General features: G+C 36.2%; 1 protein-coding gene across 1 annotated transcript; it reads left to right on the top strand.

Moving 5' to 3' along the window:
• Window positions 1-2,319: 2,319 nt before the first annotated feature.
• Window positions 2,320-17,529, top strand: LOC127433838 (hydroxysteroid dehydrogenase-like protein 2). The gene is made up of 11 exons (XM_051686091.1): window positions 2,320-2,513; window positions 3,625-3,788; window positions 3,874-3,972; window positions 4,055-4,169; window positions 8,711-8,814; window positions 8,941-9,039; window positions 9,290-9,484; window positions 13,423-13,494; window positions 15,919-16,065; window positions 16,628-16,756; window positions 16,881-17,529. The coding sequence occupies exons 1-11, from the start codon at window positions 2,497-2,499 to the stop codon at window positions 16,991-16,993; spliced, it is 1,254 nt and encodes a 417-aa protein (XP_051542051.1). The 5' UTR covers window positions 2,320-2,496; the 3' UTR covers window positions 16,994-17,529.
• Window positions 17,530-18,077: the final 548 nt, after the last annotated feature.

Genomic DNA, 18,077 nt, shown 5'->3' with positions numbered 1-18,077 from the left:
CTTTTGAATAATTGCAAAACACTTAATTTGTTGCCAATATAGAGTTCGTTATTACGCGCAACATATGGGGACAACAATAAGCTCTGCGCATCCACTATTGTCAAGCCCTGTTTGCCAGTATTGGGTTTGGCATCGTTTGATGACAGTATCAGCACTAGGAGCTCAGTATGATCTTGTTCGGGGAATATATTTATTAATTACGGTAATGGACCTTGGGGGAAAGCTTTAAAAGAACCAGACACGTCCAGTAAACATGCAGTTGATACATTCATTACATCCGTGCTGTCTTATTTATTAAAATAAAGCCAGACACTTCCTGGAAGAAAAAAAACCTCAAGCCTTATGAACCTTTCTGGATGAGATTAATCATTAATAAATGAATAATAGTCCAGTTTCGCCTATTAATACCTTTTGTTTTTGTTTCAATGATGAATGTAATGTCAAGAATGCAAATGTGTTATCATGGCTACAGTAAGCCTGAGGCATGTCAGAACTTGTAACACTGGTTGGACAGGCTAAACTGCAACAAAAACGTGTATGTCACAACAAAGTGTTGTGTAATAGCACATTCATACGTGTAAGCTAATGCGTTGGAAATCTGAATCAGCATTTAAAAGTTTACTTCAGTGTTTGGCATTATTAAAAATGTACATTTGAGTCAATTTAATTTTATGTATCTTCCTGAGAGACAGTGAAGGTCATTGTGAAGGGGTTTTATTATATTATCTTAAAACAATCGCTAGAGCACGTTGCTAAATTGCAAGAAGTACTTTTATTATTCAGAGAATAATAATAACTTTATACAACATGACATAAAAGGAATACGATTAAAAAACAATGAGTGTTAAAATGCAAAAGAAAATAAACATACATAATAAGCTGCATAAATAATTCACTTAAATACTTTGTACACAAATTGCAATAAGTAGCGTCCATATTGGACGCATCGACCACAGTTCTCCAACACACTAGAGGACGCTGTAACGTGGGGAGATTCTGGAGATGTCCGTTTAATTGGTTTTTCCTATGGGTTTTCCTCAATATTTATATGAAAAAAGAACGAAATAAATATCATTTTTAAATATACATTTAAATAACCTATAATTAAAGTTTCTTCTAATTATGCTTTGGTTGACATTTGAAGCAAGTCGCTTATAATCTTAACAAAATTTCATATTCACAACTGTACATATGCAAATATATTTATTAGCATTTATATTTTTATCATTTATATTTAAAGAAAAGTCTATTTATCTCTATTTATCTATCTCAGTATTTGTTATCTTTATGTATGTGATTTATTCTTTTTTATTTTTATTTTTAATTCTATTATCTTTTTCTCTTTGTGTTGTTTTTATCGTATCTTATATTGTGTGTGTGTATATATATATATATATATATATATATATATATATATATATATATATCAGGATAATCAGGATCACATTTAAATATCATGATCACTAATCCCGGTATAGTTTGGTTCACATTAGAAGCACTTACTATATAATATTAACTTTAATAAATAGAAGAAAAAAATAATAATATTCACCACTATACATATGATAGCTAATTTATTTGATTTTATATATGTATCATTTATTTATAATTTATTTTTAAAGAATAGTCTGTTGGAATTAATCGGCAATTTCAGTATTTTTATTTTTTAAGAGCAAATTATTTTTTACTATTATTTATTTATTTATTTATTTATTTATTTTCAGGATGTGATTTAGTCTTTTTTTTTTTTTTTTTTTTCTTAAATTGTATAATGTAATTTTCCTTCCATGGCGCTTCCATGAAACATTTTCATTTTAGTTTGTATTTCATCCTTTATCACTAATATATTTATATGAGGACAAACAGATAACAAAATGTAACTTTTAAAAGTCAATGTAAATTTAAATAACGCACAATGAACGTGTCTGCTAATCCTTATGCTTTGGTTCACATTAGAAGCACTACACTTACTATAATATTAACTGAATTTCATAATCACAACCGCAAATGAGCTTTTTTTCTGTATTTCGTTATATATTATTTCTTTATTTATTCTCGTTTTTATATACGTTTTAATTTAGAATATTAACTATAAGAGTCTCTTTGAATAAAACAGCAGTCTCAGTATTTGTGAGTTTATATTATTTATTCGATATATTCTTTTCTATTTTTGTATTTTTTTTTGGTTTTTTTGTATTATTTTTTTTTGTATTATTATTATTTTTTTTATCCTTTTTCTTTATTTTTGTTATTTGTTTATTTAATCTTGCATTGTAAAGTGTTATTTGTCCTTTAAAAATAAAAGTCCTGCCAAGAATCTGTACCGGAAGTAAACAGGGCGAATGATCTCGCAGAAAAAATGTGTTACTGGAGTAAAGGGCAAATTCACAACAGTTGTTTACATAGTACAGTGTGGAGAAGGAATTAAATGTTACATTCATTGTAGCTCTTCGCCCTTCTTTCTCTTCCCAGCACAGATCACAGACACGCCGCAGAATGCTGCAGAATACAGGGTGAGTTCCGATCAGACACAGAAAAACTCAAATCATGCGGAAAAATTGAAGTTCATTTGGCTTTATTTAGTGGGTGCTTAATGCAATGTTTCTCTTTAATGAATTTGCTTTTTGTTGGTTTGTATGAAATGCTTGTTTTAGATTTATCGAGTCATTCATGCACTGTTCACGACTTTAGCGCAGTTGGGAATGACATTGGTGAGTTGGACTGAATTGCCAAAACTTTGCAGCCAGCCAGTACTGCACCAAGTTCACATTAATCTATTGAAAATATATTAATTATGTCAGTTGATTTGGCATTGCAGCATATTGCAGATAAACATATTTCCCATTTCCCCCTTCATATTTATAGTATGTTTTTTCTAAAGTAGAATATGATGACCTTTACATTTCTATTGCGCAGATGCATCACAGACCTTAGTTTTGAAAATATTATTTTATCTTACCAACTTACTATTTACAAGTACTATTTAATCAAATGTAAAGTAATAATCATAAATTCATCCAAACTATGAACTGAAACAAATGGACTATTAGATCTCTTATTATTATTATTATTATTATTATTATTATTATTATTATTATCATCTTTGTCAAAGACCCATATTGGATGTTGCCGCTACCGATAACTAATGTGTTGAAAAAGACAGATAGTTTTTAAAATCGATTTGTTTAATGTAAAAAAAAAAAAAAAAAAAAAAAATTATTAAGAAGGGCCCGAGCCACCAGGGGGCCCCACAAAGCAAGTTTTTTTTTTGTAATTTTTTATTTTTTTATTGATTTTTATTACTAAATTTTTTGTATATAGTTATTTATTGTTTTGATTGTCATTTATTGTTAATTTTTATAGTTAATAATTGGTACTTTTTAGTTAATTTTATTTGTATTTATTGTTAATTGTTGTCTTGTGTAATTAATATATTCCAATTTTAAGACTTAGAAGTTGTTGAAGTAGTATTGTGGTGTCATTCTTGGGTGGGCCCCCATATGCTTAGAAACAGCCCTGAGTCTTAGTGTATTTCCATCTTTAATTAATTATGTTATGTATTGGTGTTTGTATAGTATGCTTTGATTGAGATCAGATGATTGTATGATTACGCATCAATTTTAGGAAGCTGGCAGGATGTACCCTCTTCATTACCGGGGCGAGTCGGGGTATTGGCAAGGCCATTGCTCTCAAAGCTGCGAGGGATGGTGCCAATGTGGTCATCGCTGCCAAAACTGCCGATCCTCACCCCAAACTGCCTGGCACCATCTACACAGCTGCAGCAGAAAGTGAGCTACGCAAACTTCTCATGACACACTTGGACAGTGTTTTGTGTGATAATAAGTACATGACCAGATGATCTCTGTTTGGTAGTTGAAGCTGTGGGAGGGAGAGCGCTGCCCTGCATCGTAGACGTCCGTGATGAGAAGCAGATAAATGATGCTGTGGAACAGGCGGTTGAGAAATTTGGAGGTGAGTATGTCTGTAGATGGTGCATATTTTACAGTGCTCAAACAAAAGGAGTTTTAATTCATTTCTCACATTCTTATGACAGGGGTTGACATCTTAGTGAACAATGCCAGTGCCATCAATTTGACAGGAACTTTGGATACTCCAATGAAGAAAGTGGACCTTATGCTGGGCATTAATCTAAGGGGAACATACCTGACGTGAGTTGAAAACTTTTCTCTTTAGATTGGGCGGTATATTGAATATTCATGAATATATTCATGATTCTTTTTCTAGCAATATTGTAAATATTGCTTTGATTTTAATGTGCTTTTTGTTTGGTGCATACAAATGAAAATAATTTAATGTCTTCCTTGTGTCGATTAAGCAAAATACAATTTGAAAAAATTGGCTAAATTATTTTTTAACTCGATTTTCACTGAGTTTTAGTTCTTCCTAGGGATGCACCAATGTGATACCTGAATCGGTATCGCTCCCATACTAACATTTTCAACTGGATCGGCCAAGGAGCCCGATCCAAATCCAAGACTATGTGTTAGTCATGGTCATTATTGTCAAGCTAAAAAAATGGCATTAAAGAATCATACAGGCACCATTAAAGTAGTCCATATGACTCTTGCATTTTATTTAAAGTGTCTTGAAAGCACACAGTAGCTTTCTGAAGACATGCAGTATCTCACAAATAGCACACTCTGGCTGATTACATGCTGCTGTTTTCAGCTCTCAGAGTGGCACACAATATGTAAGCGCTCCAAACAAACTACATCTCAGATGTAGATGCTCAGTAGTTCGGTTCGTTTATTACATGCATTGAGATCGGAACCAGAGTAGAAATTCACCAGATTTTGAATATAAAGCATATTAAACTGCTGTGAAACAGTACCTTGATATCACACATATATCACCCAGATGTCTATTTGGATGTGTGTGTTTACATCTGGAAGACATATATTATTTACGTTATTTGCTCATCAGCAATATGTCTATAAAACATATGTCAATAAGTATGTCTCGGTTGTCAATAAGACATTCATCAGATGTCTTTGAGACATTTATGATTTAGAATGTTTGTGAATCTGATCTTTTTAAAATGTTTAGCAGATGTTAATTCGATTGTGATGCTTTCCAGATGAAAGATCTAAAACAGACATCTTGAAGATGTCTGTTTTAGAAAGCGTGTGCTTGTTGGGCACTCTATGGCCTTCCTGGTCTTCCTGGAATTTTCCGTCAAAATAAAAGTCGTAGGGTTTTAAAGTTAAGAAATTACGACTGAAATACACTGCCTGGCCAAAAAAAAGTTGCATACTCTAATATTTAGTTGGACTGCCTTTAGCTTTGATTACAGCGTGCATTCGTCGTGGCATTGTTTCGACAACCTTATGCAACATCACAACATTTATTTCCATCCAGAGTTGTATTAAGATCTTGTATTGATGATGGGAGAGTCGAACCACACCGTAAAGTCTTCTCCAGAACATACCAAGAACATACTTCAATGGGGTTAAGGTCAGGACTCTGTGGTGGCCAATAAACCGATAAAAGAAAAAAACAACAACACTGTTGGATCGGTATCGGCCAATACAGAGAGTTCAGGAATCGGATTGGGAGAGAAAAATGGTATCGGTGCATCCCTAGTTCTTACATTAAACTAGAGGTAGACCGATATATGTTTTTACCAATTAATCAGTGCCGATAGTTGCTTTTTGGAACTATCGGTTATCTGCAAAAATCTATGCTGATAGTTGACGATTAATACTAGAGGTAGACCGATATATCGGTTTTACTGATTAATCGTGCAGATAGTTGCTTTTTGGAACTATCGGTTACCTGCAAAAATCTACACCGATAGTTGCCAATAGTTTTTTTTTATTTTTTATTATTCCTCCATGTTCCTCTGTGGTCAGTAGGGCTACAACTTACGTTTAGTTTGATAATCGATTAATCTAACGATTATTAGAACGATTATTCGACTATTCGGCGATTATTGCAATAATTAATCATTAGCTTTTAACTGATTATTCAGCTTGTGCCCCGACTTAAAAGGTTGTATTAAACGTGCTTACTAAAAATAAAGAGGACAAAATCATCTTTTAAAAATACCTCTAAATGGCATTCACTGAATTAAAGGGGAAAAAAACTTTTAAGTTTAATTCAGTAAAAAAAATCAAGTGTTTCAGTGGTAAAGATGCTGGCTACCACCCCTGGAGTTCGCTAGTTTGCTAGTTCGAATCCCAGGGCGTGCTGAGTGACTCCAGCCAGGTCTCCTAAGCAACCAAATTGGCCAAGTTACTAGGGAGGGTAGAGTCACATGGGGTAAACTCCTCGTGATCGCTATAATGTGGTTCGTTCTCGGTGGGGCGCATGATGAGTTGAGCGTGGTTGCCGCGGTGGATGGCGTGAAGCCTCCATACACGCTATGTCTCCGTGGCAACGCACTCAACAAGCCACGTGATAAGATGCGCAGGTTGACGATCTCAGATGCGGAGGCAACTGGGATTCGTCCTCCGCCACCCGAACTGAGGCGAATCACTACGTGACCACGAGGACTTAAAAGCACATTGGGAATTGGGCATTCCAAATTGGGAGAAAAAGGGGAAAAAGAAAAAAAAAAGAAAAGAGTGTTATGGATCTTAACCCCACTGAGCTTTTGTGGGATCAGCTAGACTGTAAGGTGTGTGAGAAGTGCCCGACAAGACAGCCACATCTATGGCTACAGGAAGTGTGGGGTGAAATGTCACCTGAGTATCTGGATAAAATGACAGCTAGAATGCCAAGGATCTGCAAAACTGTCATTGCTGCACGTGGAGGATTTTTTGATGAGAACTCTTTGAAGTAATTTATTAATGTCCTGACTATACATTGTGATCAGTTGAATGCCACTTTGGTGAATTAAAGTACCAATTTCTTTCCATAAGAGTAAAATCTGCACATTATTCCAGACTTTTGGCCACCAGTGTAATTCCCTCATACTTTGCGATCTACATCACCTGAAGCTGTCTGGAAAGTTTAGAGTGCATCTGTACTGTGAGCTGTGTTTTGTTCCTCTCCTCAGTCAGGCGCGAGCTGCAGTGCTGTTCTCACGCATCATCATTAGAATTTAATGTTATCTCATGTTACGTTAAATGAGATCAAACGACTATTTGACAACGAAAATTTTTATTAACAATTTTTTTTATTGTCGATGTTGTCGATAACATCGACTAAATATATAGGCTATAAAAAGCATCGACTATATATATAGGCTATAAAAAGCTTAATTTGGTAAATACATACATTATATATATATATATATATATATATATATGAGAGAGCCCCTTTTGTGTTTCAGCTTGTTTACAGTTAAAAGTCCCACATTATGCACCAAGTCTTTATTTTTTTTCTGGATATTGGGATTTTGGTTGAATAATATACTGCACCTGGAATTTTATTCATTTTGGACTCTTGTAGCCTCTGTGTCTATGGCCGTCATAGTAAGAAAAGACTAATGATTTTTTTGTACACTCTTAAAATCGAACTTAAAAACTACCGGCTGATTAATCGGTTATCAGCCTTTTCCACCACCTGAGTTATCGTATTGGCAAAATCCACTATCAGTTGACCTCTACATTAAACATTTTGAATGTACATGGCCAATTGGTTAAAATGGTCCTCTGATTTAAAAAAGCACAATTTTTAGCCATATCTGAGCATACATAATACATAAATATTGAGATGTATAACTAATATTATCAAACGTAGGGCTGGGCGATATGACAATATATATCATGGCGTTGATATAAAGTGTCAATCGACAGAGATTTTGCTATATCGTTTATATCGCTATATGTAATATCCATGTGTGCAACGTGACCGTATCTATCAGTGGGCACGCTTGACGTGAAACTGAAACCAGGCTTGAGTGGGGAATGAATTCGCCGGTTATTTGCGCGTGCTGGTTTAACGGCAGATTCACTAACGGAATTATGCAGTGGCTGATTTTTTTGCAATTCTGATTTTGCGGGGTGGTTCTGAGTGCTCTAGAGCGAAGGATGCAGAAATGATCTGACTGACACACTCTGCCGGGACAGCATCAAGGTGATTGCTGATGTGATCAGAAGAAAATTTAATAAAATGAAGGGGAGCTTGTTATTAAAACAGGTGCAACATCTGGTTCACAAAAACTGACAACAGATTAGAAAAATGTAATCTGCAAACTGTCTCGCGACGATAATTGAATTATCAAACAATCTGTTTTACCACCTTAAAACGAAGCATCTTTGAAATAATCTTCCGTTTCTTGAGGAAAGTTTATAATAATATTGGTCAACAACATATCAGACTGAAATGTGGCATAATGTGAACTTGAGTATTATGGAAAAGTTGATTTAAAACATCATGTTTATTTTATTTTTAACTGTTTGTCAAGTTCTAAATAAAGAGACAATTATATGAGAGGAAGTAGTTTTCATTTAAAAAGTATTTATTTCACTGACTAGATTTTCCAAAAATAGGCATTACAATATGGTTATTTATTATGTTATCCGATTTTTATTGGTTTTCAGAAAAAAATTACTATATCACAATATAATTGTGATAAAGATTTTGGTCATATCGCCAACCCATAATCAAAAGTGTGAACATTTCCAGCCAATTTTCATGCATTTTCAAGTGGGTTTCATTTGAAATTTGTGCAGTTTATAAGGTGATTCTACTTTGTTAAAGCTCATGTTGTCATTTACTCTGTTCACTGTTTTCATTACAGGTCTAAATTGTGTATCCAACATCTACTGAAGAGCAAGAATCCTCACATTCTCAATCTCAGTCCACCTCTCAACCTAAACCCCATCTGGTTCAAAAACCACACAGGTGTGCAGGACTAGTGGACATTGAATGTGGCAGTCATTTCCACATTTAATGTTCAAGGCCTTCAGTTTAAAATACCACTGAACATTTGTCATTGATATAAAAATGATCTTTTTCATGTCTGCGTAGCGTACACAATGGCAAAGTATGGCATGTCCATGTGTGTACTCGGAATGGCCGAGGAGTTCAAGGGGTCTATTGCTGTTAATGCGTTATGGCCCAGGACAGGTAATGCCCAGTTTCATAAATCAATTAAATAAATACATTAGAACATCTTTATGCTCACATTGCCAAATGTTTGACTATAGCAAAAAAGTCTGGACCGCTTAACCATAGTGCATTTAGTTTTTCCATGGCGTTTAGGGGCAGGTGAATTTGAAATTGTTGATACCACAATAACAGACGAGCGTGGAAAAAACAAATGTAATATTAATCAAAAACAAAAATAAGAGCTTTAGCCTTCTGTGTCTTTCTTTAGCCATCCAGACAGCTGCTATGGAAATGTTGGGTGGTGCTGGAGTGGGTAAACAGTGCAGGAAGGTGGAGATCATGGCTGATGCAGCGTATGCCATCTTCAAGAAACCCACCAGCTTCACTGGACAGTTTGCCATTGATGAGGACATTCTCAAAAAGGAGGGCATTAAAGACTTTGATGTATATGCTGTTGAACCAGGTTGGTGTTGTGCTATTACATATTTCATGTTAAAATATTTTTAACCCTCAGGACCCCCTGTTAGTAAAAATGCAACACTAAATATTAAATAAAAAGTTACCGAACTAAATATAGACAAATTGCACATCGCAACAACTTTGGTGGGAAAAATGTGCATCGCTCACTGAAACGATTTCTTACGATTTTGAAACAAATCTGGCAATCTTTAAAGTAAATATTTGACTGAAGTATCCAAACATGTTTTTGTTTTTTTTACATTTTGAGAGTGCTAACACATATTTAAGAGCATTTTTCTGAATGCTGCAAAAATGCAGCAGTGGGCCTCAGCTGTAGGCAAGGCAAGGCAGGGCAAGTTTATTTATATAGCACATTTCATACACAATGGCTATTCAAAGTGCTTTACATAAAAATGATAAAGAAAATAGAACATAAGATACATTTTAAAACCAATTAAGAACAAGAAATAAGACTAAAAAGTAAAATACATTTAAGAAAGTAAAAATTATTAAAATGAATAAAAAAAGAAAAAGAAATACAGAAATAAAATGATGCAGTGCAATCAGTAAGTGCAGCACAGTGCTCAGTGAATAAATGTACAGCTTAACAGATGTGTTTTCAGTCTGGATTTGAATGTGGCTACTGTTGGAGTACATCTGACCTATTCTGGAAGCTTGTTCCAGCTGTGGGTTGTATAATAGCTATCTCTGTCTCACCTTATTTTGAGTGGACACTTGGTATTTCTATCTGACTTGATCCTAATGATCTGAGAGGTCTGTTAGGTTTATATTCAACAAGCATTTCCGCAATGTATTTAGGTCCTAGGCCATTGAGAGATTTATAAATGAGTAATAGTACTTTAAAATAAATTCTAAATGTAACTGGAAGCCAGTGTAAAGACCTGAGGACTGGAGTAATATGCTCAGATTTTTTGGTTCGGGTGAGAATCCTGGCAGCAACATTCTGAATGAGCTGCAGGTGTCTAATGGTCTTTTTGGGAAGGCCAGTGAGGAGTCCATTGCAGTAGTCCACCCTACTGGTGATGAACGCATGAACAAGTTTCTCTACAACTCCAATTCCGAAAAAGTTGGGACCGTAAGAAAAATGCTAATAAAAACAAAAAGGAGTGGTTTGTAAATTATATTCACCCTTTGCTATATTGAAAGTATTAAAACTAATCATATATGATGTTTTACCTTTTGAATTTCATTGTTTTTTGTTTATTTTATGTACAGTAATTTCAAATCAGATGATTGCAACATCACCATTTCTTCTAATAACACTTATTAAGCATTTAGGCACTGAAGACACAAGTTTAAGTTTAAAAAGTGGAATTTCCCCCCATTCATCCATTATGTAGGTCTTTAGCTGCACAATTGTACGGGGTCTTTGTTGCCGTATTGTGCGCTTCATAATGCACCACACATTCATAGTTGGAGATGGTCAGGACTGCAGGCAGGCCAATCTAGCACCCGCACTCTCTGCTTATTTGGCCAGTATGTGGTTTGATGTTGTCCTGCTGAAAATTACGGGACGTCCCTGGAAAATATGGTGCTGGATGGCAGTATATGCTGCCATATATGCATTAATGGTGCCCTCACAGGTGTGCGAGTTACCCATGCCATGGGCACTGACACACCCCTGGCCCATACAGACACTGGCTTTTGTTCCTGACGCTGATAACATCTTGAATGGTCCTTTTCCTCTTTGGCCCGGAGAACACGACAGCTGTGTTTTTTCAAAAACACACTCGTCGTTTGTGGACTCATCGGACCAAAAAAACAGTACCACTGTTCTACTTTCCATCTAAGATGAGACCGAGCCCAGAGAATTCGGCAGCACTTCTGGACAGTGTTGATGTATGGCTTCTGCTTTGCATAGTAAAATCTTAACTTGCATCTGTGGATGCAGCAGCGAATGGTGTTGACTAACAAAGGTTTAGTTAGTAATCCCATGCCCATGTTCATGATATCCATTACAGATGAATGAGGTTTTTTAAGACAGTGACGTCTGAGGGATCAGAGATCACACACATTCAGAAGTGGTTTTCGTCTTGCCCTTTACGCATTGAGATTTGACCAGATTCCTTGAATCTTTTAACTATATTGTGCACTCTAGAAGGTGAAATGCCCAAAACCCTTCCAATTTGTCTTTGGGGAACATTGTTTTCAAAGTGCTGGATTATTTTCTGAAACATCTGTTGGAAATTGACAAGTCTCGAATGATCCTTGCTCTTGAAGGACTAGGCTTTTCTTTTGGAGGCTCCCTATATACTGACACGATTGCCTCACCTGTTTAATATCTCCTGTTTCACATCGCCTTGTTATTTCAACACGTCAAATTATTAGTCTTTAATTTGCCTTTGTCTCAACTTTTTTGAAGTGTGTTGCAATCATCTGATTTGAAATGACTGTACATTTTCAAAGAAACTATGAAATTCACAAGGAAAAACATCATATAACGTGTAGCTGTAGTGCTTTCAATATAGCAAAGGGTGAATATAATTTACAAATCACTCCTTTTTGTTTTATTAGCATTTTTCATACTGTCCCAACGTTTTCGGAACTGGGGTTGTAAGTCTTGACTGGATACAAAACATCTAATTCTTGCTATTGAGATGATAGTAGGCTGATAAATGTTTAGTTATTGCTTTGATGTGGCTACTGAAACTAAAGTCTGACTCCAAAATGACACCAACATTCCTTACTTGATATTTTGTCTTTAGACCATTGGAGTCAAGGTATGTATTCACCTTTGGAATTTCGCCTTTGTTGCCAAATACAATGACCTCTGTCTTGTTGTTGTTTAACTGAAGGAAGTTCCATCACATCCAACTGTTAATTTCATCAATGCGCTTGCACAGAGAGTCTAGGGGGTTGTAGTCATTTGGCGATAGGGCTAGATAGATCTGGGTATCATCTGCATAGCTATGGTACGCATTTTGGTTCTTTTTCGTAATTTGGCTTATTGGGAGCTTATATAGGTTGAACAGGAGCTGTGCAAGAATTGAGCCTTGTGGGACTCCACACGTCATGGATCTCCACTCATATTCATAGTTGCCTATGTTCACATAGTGACTCCTCCCTTCTAGATATGACCTGAACCAACTGAGGACCGTTCCAGAGAGCCCTACCCAGTTTTCCAATCTGTTGTGGTCAACAGTGTCAAAGGCAGCACTGAGATCTAGTAATACCAGCACTGATATTTTGCCTGAATCAGTATTTAGCCGAATATCATGAAGGATCTTTATGAGCGCCATCTCTGTGCTGTGATGCGGTCGGAAAGCAGACTGGAAATTGTCCAAGAAGCCATTCAAGTTTAAGAATCTTTTCAGCTGATTGAAACAGCCTTTTCAATGATCGTGCCTATGAAGGGTAGATTTGAGGTTGGTCTGTAGTTGTTTAATAAAAAGTTTGCTCTTTTTTTTAGAAGGTACTCATTTTTTATTATTCAAACAGTGGAGCCCATACAGTATGTTATAGATAAACAGTTTCAAATTACTTTCAGCTGTTTTCTGTGTTGTTTGTGGAGGTTCAAGACATACAGAAGATTATTCAGATGATATGTTGCAAGTGATTTTCTTCAATGTTTTCACTGGTGTACTGTAAATATATTTTAATATGAATATTTATTACAGTTTTAAAGAGTCATATGAATTTATCCATTCTGGTTTTAATAAAAAAAAAAAAATACATATTCAAAACTCCCACAAATTGGTCTTTGTTTAAAAAAATAATAATTTGAGAAAACTGCAAACTTGAAGACCCAATGTTTTTCCAAAATGTACCCCAAAGCAAAATATGTATAAACTTCACAGTTGGCTTCCTAAAAACACATTTAAGGAGGGAAAATAAAACACCATCAATTTCAATGCTTGGGTGCATGTTAAAGGATGGAACTTAAAGTATTTTGAATAAAATGGAAACTTTGAATTTTTGTAGGTCATCCATTGCTTCCTGACTTTTTCTTGGATGAACAGCCAGAGGAGCTAGTCAGGCAAATGGAGGAGCATGGTAAGCTCTAATGGGCATAACTAACACATTTCATCCTTTTGTTGTTCTAACTTTTGGTCCGCCCCCAAGTCCACTTGAAAAGATCGTCTTTGGTATGGTTTATGTGAGCTACGGTTTGCAATTGGTATGAAAGCAGTCTGGTATGTAAATATATAATTTGCATCTTTGTATGCTCCTGATCTCACTTTCTGTAGTATAATGCATTTTTCATATCTGCTTGTCTTCAAATTGTTTTCAAAAAGCAGCTCACATTCTTTGCATCGCTTGCGTTGTATGCATGGTAGACAAAAGCGAGGTTCTTCTGAGCATGTACACTGATGAGCCAAAATATTATGACCACCTTCCTAATATGCTGTCCTCCGCGTGCCGCCAAAACAGCGTCGACCCGCTGAGGCATGGACTCTACAAGAACCCTGAAGGTGTCCAGTGGTATCTGGCACCAAGACATTAGCAGCAGATCCTTCAAGTCCTGTAAGTTGCGAGGTGAAGCCGCTGTGGATCGGACTTGTTGGTCAAGCACATCCCACAGATGCTCAATCGAATTGAGATCTGGGGAATTTGGAGGCCAGGGCAACACCTTCAACTCCATCATGTTTCTCAACCATTCCCAAACAATGTGTGTAGTGTGGCAGGGCGCATTATCCTGCTGAAAGAGGCCACTGCTATCAGGAAATACCATTGCCATGAAGGGAGTACCTGGTCTGCAACAATGTTTAGGAAGGTGGGACGTGTTAAATTGACGTTCACATGAATGGCCAGATCCAGGGTTTCCCAGCAGAATATTGCCCAGAGCATCACACTCCCTCCACCGGCTTTTCGTCTTCCCACAGTGCATCCTGGTGCCATCACTTCCCCAGGTAAACTGCACACACGTACACGGACATCCACGTGATGTAAAAGAAAACGAGACTCATCGGACCAGGCGACCTTCTTCCACTGCTCTAAGGTCCGGTTCCAACGCTCATGTGTCCACTGTAGGAACGTTCAACAGTGGACAGGGGTCATCATGGGCACTCTGACCGGTCTGCGGCTGTTCCATATGCAGCAGGGTGCGATGCACTGTGTGTTGTGACACATTCCTCTTGAACCATCATTCAAATCTCTGTGACTTGTGCCACAGTAGACCTTCTGTCGGTTCGGACCACACGGGATAGCTTTCATTGCCCTCACGCATTGATGAGCTTTGGGCGCCCAATTCCCTGTTGCTGGTTTGTGGTTTGTGCCTCCTCGGACCATTGTCAGTAGGTACTCACCACTGCTGACCGGGAGCACCCCACAAGCCTTGCCGATTTAGTGATGCTCTGACCCAGTTGTCTGGCCAAAACAATTTGGCCCTTGTCAAAGTCACTCAGGTCTTGACTCCGGCCCATTTCTCCTGCATTCAACACATTGACTACAAGAACTGATTGCTCGCTTACCATCTAATCTACCCAGACCTTGACATGTGACCTTGTTAGGAGATGATCAACATTATTCACTTCACCTGTGAGTGGTCATAATGTTTTGGCTCATCGGTGTAACTTTTTGATGGTAAATCAAAAGGGACAAATACTTCAATAACAGTGAAGTTGCCCTCATTTTATCTTGAGTCGTTACCTAGCATTAGTGATACACAGATGCTGCTAGTAGTCATGGTGGTACATGCATTGATGACACAAACATACCATTGTTTGGACCTAAAAGTACAATGTGAAAAGAAACCTGTAGGGTAAGACAGTTTGAATCAACTCTGGTTTGGACCAAGCAAATGTAAAAAAAAAAAAAAAGACCGTTAGGACCGAACCCATTCTTGTGTTAAAAGCTAGACGCACACAGCAAAACAAATGGAACAGAATGCAGATGTCTTGAAACACTTTTTTAAAAGTTAAAATTCTTCTTTAATGCATCCCTCCTGCGTGAGACACAGAAAAAAAACAGTGAGATGCAGTCAAAGTCTTTCTATCAATTCAGTCCACTCGGCGGCCATCTTTGAAATGCTTTAGGGCAGCTATTTTTCTATGTAAACAAGCGGCATGCCGGTGCAGATCCTATCTACTTGAATGGGGAAAGACCAAAATCTCATGTTTTTCAACAATCTCAACATATTTCAAATCAGCAGAAAAATTTTACAACACTTGTATCATAAATTGTGCTTTTTCACATCAGACTACGAAAAAAAAAAAAAGCAATTTTCCCGGCTTGCATAGCTAATGTGCATGCGCGTTCTCATGATGATTGACAAGCGATGTCTGTATCTAAAAGGTGATTGGCTTATTCCTTTATACATCTGTTGACTGTTGGACATTTCAATTTCTCCCATTCATTTGAATAGAAGTGGCCCGTCTCCGCGAAATAGTCTATGATGTGGGGCAAGGGTCAGATTTGTCTGTCTTCTGCATGTTTTAAAAACAAATTTGGTACAAATGTTTTCAAATTTCTCTTCAGGTGCTTCTCCAGTTTTCAAGAGTAGAAAAACAAGTGAAGATTCAGTCACCGCTGGACCTATTGCTGACACATTCAACGTAATCAGAGGAATTCTCAATCCAGATATTGTGAAAAGTACACAAGGAGTGTATAGATTTGATTTATCAGGTGACTAATATGATATCACATTTGAACCATTCCAGTTCCTTTAAAGACCCCTTGAAGTTCTGTTGTTACACACCCCCCCCCTCCATACCACCTGCCATGGACTAGTAATAGCTAAATATGTCAATAGTCTTTCATTTTACATCTGTCTTTATTATTATTAAAGGAATAGTTCACCCAAAAATGAAAATTCTCTAATTTCTCTCATGCCATCCCAGATGTGTATGACTTTCTTTCGTCTTCTGAACACAAACTTATTAATCTGTTTTTCACTCACACCTATCATATCGGTTCTGAAGATATGGATTTAACCACGAGTCCTATGGATTCCTTTTATGCTGCCTTTATGTGCTTTCTGGAGCTTGAAAGGTCACCATTCACTTGCATTGTATGGACCTTCTTCTAAAAATCTTTGTTTGTGTACAGCAGAAGAAAGAATGTCATACACATCTGGGATGGCATGAGGGTGAATAAATGATGAGAGAATTTTCATTTTGTGTGAACTATCCCTTTAACGAATGCATTTAACATCACATTTTTTTAAGTTCATTGATATGATTTACAGGTGAGCATGCTGGAGTCTGGTATCTTGACCTGAAGAATGACGCAGGAAGTGCTGGCAAAGGGGAACCTCCTGTCAAAGCTGATGTCGTCATGTTGATGGACAGTGCTGATTTCATCAAGATGTTTTCAGGTATCAACAAAATTATGCATTATCGCACTCTACTGACATCCTCAGATTACTGTATCATCCTGATCATAACATCAGCATTTAGAGTTTAAAAAACAGATTAATTTCAAATTGTCTTTATCAACAGGGAAATTAAAGCCGACCATGGCCTTCATGTCTGGAAAGCTGAAGATTAAGGGCGATATGGGTCTGGCCATCAAAATGGAGAAGATGATGGCCATGATGAAGTCTAAGCTGTAATAACTCAATCTTCTGCCATAATTCATGTACATGATTTAACAGTGTGTTCATTTGCTCTTTTTCTATGTCACTGTTTTTAAAAAACATAATTTTCCATTAATTGTTTTATCACCTTATGCTATTTAACACTACTGTCATTACAACTGCCAGTTTTGTGGTAAGATTAAAAAGTAGCATTAAAAGTTATTTGGCAACATTTACCATGGTAACTTTTAGTTTTTAGTTATGTTTACTTCAAAAAAAAAAAAAAAAATTGAAAGAGCACTTTTATGTGTTTAAACTTTAAGTTGGCATTTAGATATGGTCTGATATAAATACAAATCATTTGACAAAAACATTTTGTATTGTCATGCATGAATTGTGTAACATAGAAATTCAATATAAAATCCACACATTTTGTATAGAAAATACAGAGTGACAAAATGTTATATGCCAGGAATAAGAAAAGACTACCTTTTGAAAATAATTTTCCTATTAAAAGACAATATCAGATGTATATAAAAATGTATATCTGTAATAAAAGTGTTAAAACAAGGCTTGCTCTTATTTGTAAAATATTTAGCCAAAAGCAAAACAAGTTTAAACAAATGAAACACATCTTATTCAAGAATTATATTCTCAAATTTCAACGGATATCAGGAATTATAAAATAGAAAATATCTATAATCATACTATACTCTCAATAACAAAACAAAAATGTTCAGTTTGGAGATTACAATGAGCAATTTACATCAAAGTCATCAGAAGTAAATCTCTGTAAAAACTTACCTGAAGTGTAGACTCAGACCGTGACCTATGTACCTGTAATGTGATTAAAAAAAGATTTTATATTTAACCCACTGGCAGGCCTGCGAGAAAAAAAAACATAATTAGCAAAATATTAATAACTACAGTCTTGGCCAACACAAAATAGATATCGTTTAAAGCATAGAAGCTGTACTTCACAATGCATGTAGACATTATGACCAAAACTGAACAAACACTTTGAAATTTGCAGACAAATCTGAAGCATTCCATTTTGATCATTTATAAAACTGCACTGCACATATTATTGTAATTGGTAAAAACATCAAACTGATCAAAT

The sequence above is a fragment of the Myxocyprinus asiaticus genome, chromosome 43, assembly GCF_019703515.2.
Source record: "Myxocyprinus asiaticus isolate MX2 ecotype Aquarium Trade chromosome 43, UBuf_Myxa_2, whole genome shotgun sequence".
NCBI lineage: Eukaryota > Metazoa > Chordata > Actinopteri > Cypriniformes > Catostomidae > Myxocyprinus > Myxocyprinus asiaticus.
Note: the sequence above shows the minus strand (reverse complement) of the source record. Positions and strands in the feature narration are given on the sequence as shown.

Coding starts and splice junctions, on each gene's coding strand:
- LOC127433838 (XM_051686091.1), top strand. Junction 9,040..9,289: donor TGCGTTATGGCCCAGGACAG/GTAATGCCCAGT, acceptor GTCTTTCTTTAG/CCATCCAGACAGCTGCTATG. Junction 13,495..15,918: donor CAGGCAAATGGAGGAGCATG/GTAAGCTCTAAT, acceptor ATTTCTCTTCAG/GTGCTTCTCCAGTTTTCAAG.